Source organism: Daucus carota, chromosome 3 (genome assembly GCF_001625215.2).
Source record: "Daucus carota subsp. sativus chromosome 3, DH1 v3.0, whole genome shotgun sequence".
Lineage (NCBI taxonomy): Eukaryota > Viridiplantae > Streptophyta > Magnoliopsida > Apiales > Apiaceae > Daucus > Daucus carota.
The window spans coordinates 4,568,839-4,573,340 of record NC_030383.2 but is presented as its reverse complement, the minus strand read 5'-3'; the positions used below and the strand labels follow the sequence as shown (position 1 = coordinate 4,573,340).

At 42.8% G+C, this 4,502-nt stretch overlaps 1 protein-coding gene across 1 annotated transcript; it reads left to right on the top strand.

The window, feature by feature from the left end:
* Positions 1-276: 276 nt before the first annotated feature.
* Positions 277-1,595, top strand: LOC108212086 (uncharacterized). The gene is made up of 2 exons (XM_017383818.1): positions 277-969; positions 1,101-1,595. Exons 1-2 carry the CDS (start codon positions 277-279, stop codon positions 1,593-1,595), a joined length of 1,188 nt encoding a protein of 395 aa, XP_017239307.1.
* Positions 1,596-4,502: the final 2,907 nt, after the last annotated feature.

Genomic DNA, 4,502 nt, shown 5'->3' with positions numbered 1-4,502 from the left:
GGCTACTATCCCGGGATCAGATTGTCAGCTGGTTTTTCCAAATATGGACGCGGGAAATAACAACTTCAAACCAGTTAATGGGCCGTCTGCTCAGGAGCTGATTGGGCTCAATATGGATGCACGAAAAAGGCGGCGTGGGGCTGACAAAGAGGAGCTCATGGAAATAGAAGGTGGCCATGGAAACTCTGTCTCTGAACATGCAATTTCTTCTAGGGATTTTGCATCTTCTTCACTTGAATTATTGGCTCAGCTCGCGAAGCAAGCTAGCCAGTCGCAATGAATGTGTTAAGCTGGAACTGTCAGGGGTTGGGGAACCTTAAGAGAGTTCGTGTTCTTTGTGATTTGATAAAATCACATAAACCCGATGTCCTTTTTCTTTCTGAAACTATTTCAAAAGCAGATAGTATAGAGCAACTTCGTATTAAGTTTGGTTTTTCTCAATGTTTCGCAATAAATTGTATTGGTCGTAGTGGTGGTCTTGGTATCTTTTGGCGTAACAACGCAGCTTGTGAAATAAATGGGTACTCCCAGAATCATGTTGATATTCTTTTTAAACATAATAACACCGTTAGTTGGCGTCTTACGTGTTTTTATGGGTTCCCTGAAAGATCAAGGCGTCAGAACTCATGGAACCTTATTTGCAATCTAGCAAATTTGTCTGATCTCCCGTGGTGTATCGTGGGAGATTTCAATGATCTCCTTTATGATTCGGACAAATGGGGCGGAGTTCCACATCCCAGAAGCTTAATGGAGGGTTTTCGAAATGCTATAGATGACAGTCTGCTTGCTGAGCTTGATCTTTATGGAGGCAAATTCACCTGGGAACGATGTCGAGGCAAACCAGGGTGGGTGAAGGAAAGACTCGATAGGTGTTTTGCTAATCAGGCCTGGTGGAATCTATTCCCTCTCTGTAAGCTTTCAGTATCTCATGCTTCAGCTTCGGATCACGATCCATTACTCTTAGACCTGGTTAGTACTTCTTTTCCGAGGAGAGTATTTCGTTTCCGGTTTGAAAACACTTGGCTGAGAGAACCCAGCTTCCGGAAAAAGATGTTTCAGATTTTTGGTTGGAGATGCCTGCTATAAATATTCTGCCAAAGCTCATCTCAGTGTCGAGTTTCATGGCTCGTTGGGGCAGAAACTTCTTCCACAAATTCCGGGATAAAGTCAAAAAACAGAAAGAGATAGTAGCTAGCTTTTCCGACCGAACTGATATGCCAGGAGTGGAACAGTATTTCATTGAGAAAGAAAAGCTAAATGTATTGTTGCTTCATGAGGAAACTTATTGGAAACAACGAGCGAAGAATTACTGGCTAGCTGAGGGCGATGCGAATACAAAGTTTTTTCATGCCACTGCTTCTGCAAGAAAGAGAACAAATCATATTGCATTTCCAGAGAACGATGAGGGTGAGCAAATTCATAACCATGAGGATATGTGCCAAGTTGTTAAGGGCTATTTCACAGAGGTGTTTTCGAGGGGCAGAAGTCATAATGCTAGTCCCAATCTGCCATCTGATAGGCGTGTCACAGCGGCTCAGAATGCAGATCTTGTGGCTGAAGTGACATTTGAGGAATTTACAACTGCAGTTAAATAGATGCACCCTGACAAGGCCTCTGGACCTGATGGTTTGAATCTAGCTTTCTTTCAGCAATTCTGGGCTATTCTGGGGCACGAAGTTTTCCTTTGTTGTAAAGAATGGCTTTCCAACTGCTCGTTTCCTGCAAACGTGAATGATACGAACGTGGTCCTCATCCCAAAGAAGGAAAATGCTAAATGTATGAAAGACTTGAGGTCGATAGCTCTCTGCAATGTTCTCTACAAGATTATGGCAAAAGTTCTCTCGAATAGATTAAAAATTGTTCTCCCTACCCTAATTTCTGAGCATCAATCTGCCTTCGTGCCTGGTCGAAGTATCACTGATAACGTCTTGGTTGCTTTTGAAATTATTCATCATATGTAGAAGAAAAGCAAAAGAGAGGTGGGGGAGGTTGCTTTAAAACTTGATATAAGTAAGGCCTACGACAGAGTTGATTGGGAGTTTCTTAAGGAGAGTATGAGAGGAATGGGTTTCAGTCAGCAATGGATACAATGGATGATGCTGTGTATTACCACGGTTTCTTACGAATTTTGCGTTAACGGTTCTTCGATTGGTCCAATTCAGCCTACTCGGGGACTCCGTCAGGGGGATCCCCTATCCCCGTACCTATTTCTTCTATGTGTGGAGGGACTATCTAGTAGTCTGAGTAATGCATAAAATGAAGGCCTCATTCATGGGGCACAGATCTGTTCTGCAGCTCCAGTGGTCACACATCTTTTGTTTGCGGATGATAGTTTTCTATTCTTTCGAGCCAGCCGGGGGGAAGCTGAAATTATTAAAGGTCTGCTAAATACGTATGAAACTTTATCTGGGCAGTCTGTGAATTTCCAAAAGTCGGGAATTCATTTCAGTTCAAATGTTCAACAACGGGTCAGAAATGAACTCTCAAATATTCTGGGAGTGTCTAACAACTTTCATGACAGTAAATATCTTGGGCTACCTTCTCTAGTGGGGAGATCAAAGAAGAAGGTTTTTGGGTTCATCAAGGAGAAGCTGTGGAAAAGGGTGCAAAGTTGGCGTCCTAAATCTATATCTCAGGCAGGAAAGACGATTCTGATCAAAAATGGCGCTCAATCCATTCCTTCGTATTGCACGTCATGCTTCTTATTACCGAAAACTCTTTGTCGGGAGATGGAGAGGATCATGAACAAGTACTGGTGGAACTCGAAACCGCGGCAAAACATAGGTATTAATTGGCTTGGTTGGGGTGATATGAGTATGTCTAAACATCGAGGGGGGCTGGGTTTTCGGAGTTTGTATGGTTTTAATATTGCCTTGATTGGAAAGCAATGTTGGAAGCTCATTAAAGATCCTCAGTCGCTTGTAGCTCGACTCTATAAAGGTCGCTATTTTCCGAACTGCGATCTGTTGCAAGCTAAAATGAAAACGGAGCTAGTTTCATTTGGTCGGGGTTGATGACTGCCAAAGATTCGTTGTATGGTGGCTTCAGATGGGTCTTGGGGGATGGGATGGCCATCAACGCTGTTAAATATCCCTGGCTCAGGCAGAAGACAGGTTTCTGTGTAGATCAGGGGGTTGAGTATGGAATATCCACTATCTGTGTTACTGATTTGTTTCTGGGTGACGACAAAAGATGGGACGAACCTAAGATATGTGACCTCTTTACCGAAGAAGATGCTCGTTGTATTCTTGCCACTAGGATACCTTTAGGTCCTGTCAAGGATCGTATTGCTTGGACGAAATCATTAGATGGCCAATACTCTGTCAAGACAGGTTATCAGTACTGGTGTGACGTTCATATGTGTAACACAAACGTTGTACAAAGCTCTGGCTGGGGTAAATTATGGCGTTTAGAGGTTCCCCATAAAGTTAAAACATTTCTATAGAGGTTTTGCCGTAACAACATCCCTGTTCGCAATAGATTGAGAGCTCGAGGTGTAGATCTACCAATCATATGTCCCATGTGTGATTCAGACGTCGAACACTTGCTGCATGTGTTCTTTGATTGCCCTTTTGCAACTAGCTGCTGGCACTACGTTGGAATCTATTTAGAGATGAGCGAAGTCGAGTATGCTCCTGATTGGCTACTTCAAACTCTGAGCACAGCAGGTCATGATCAATTAGTTCAGATAGCAAGAGTGCTGTGGGGGATCTGGTTTTTCCACAACAAAAGAGTTTGGGAGGACAAGACAGTTAATGGAAGAATCGCTATGGAGTGGAGTCTCAAGTACTTTAATGATTGGAAGGCGGCAAAGAAGTCTCGTGCCACAACGACAGTACATGGCCCTATAAGCAGGCAGGAGTCTATGCACAGGTGGAAACCTCCAGCTACGGGTTCCTATAAGCTGAATGCAGATGCATCAATTAAGCTAGGGGACAATACCTTTTCTGTTGGCTTTGTTCTGCGGGATCATGCAGGTGGTTTTGTCATGGGTCAAGTCAGGAAGATGTTAATGGTGAGTTCTGTGTTTGAAGCTGAGGTGGTTGCCATTAGGGAGGGTCTCCAATGGGCATCTGGGTTGCCTTATCACAAAATAGAGATTGAATCGGATTCTCTTCTTGCGGTTCATGCTCTTACTCGCCCCACTGATATTACTCTAGAAGTTGGTTACGTTCTAGATGAATGCAGTTCTCTTATTCGATCTAGGCCGGGTTTGTCGATTCATTTTGCTAAAAGGCAAGCAAACAAAGTAGCCCATTTGATGGCTCGAGTTCCTTATTTGCTAGAATGCCCAAGCATTTTTACGTCTCCTCCTAGTAGTTTGGTGGAGGCTCTCTTGTATGATGTTCCTTCTTAATGAAAGCTCATTTTGACTTCAAAAAAAATAGATTGTATGTGATTTTGATTTTATGTGAATTGTTAAATATTGTAGAGTCTTTAGGATTGAAGTACAATACTTGAAAATCTCATGAATTTTGGTAAGATTCATAAATATTTAAATA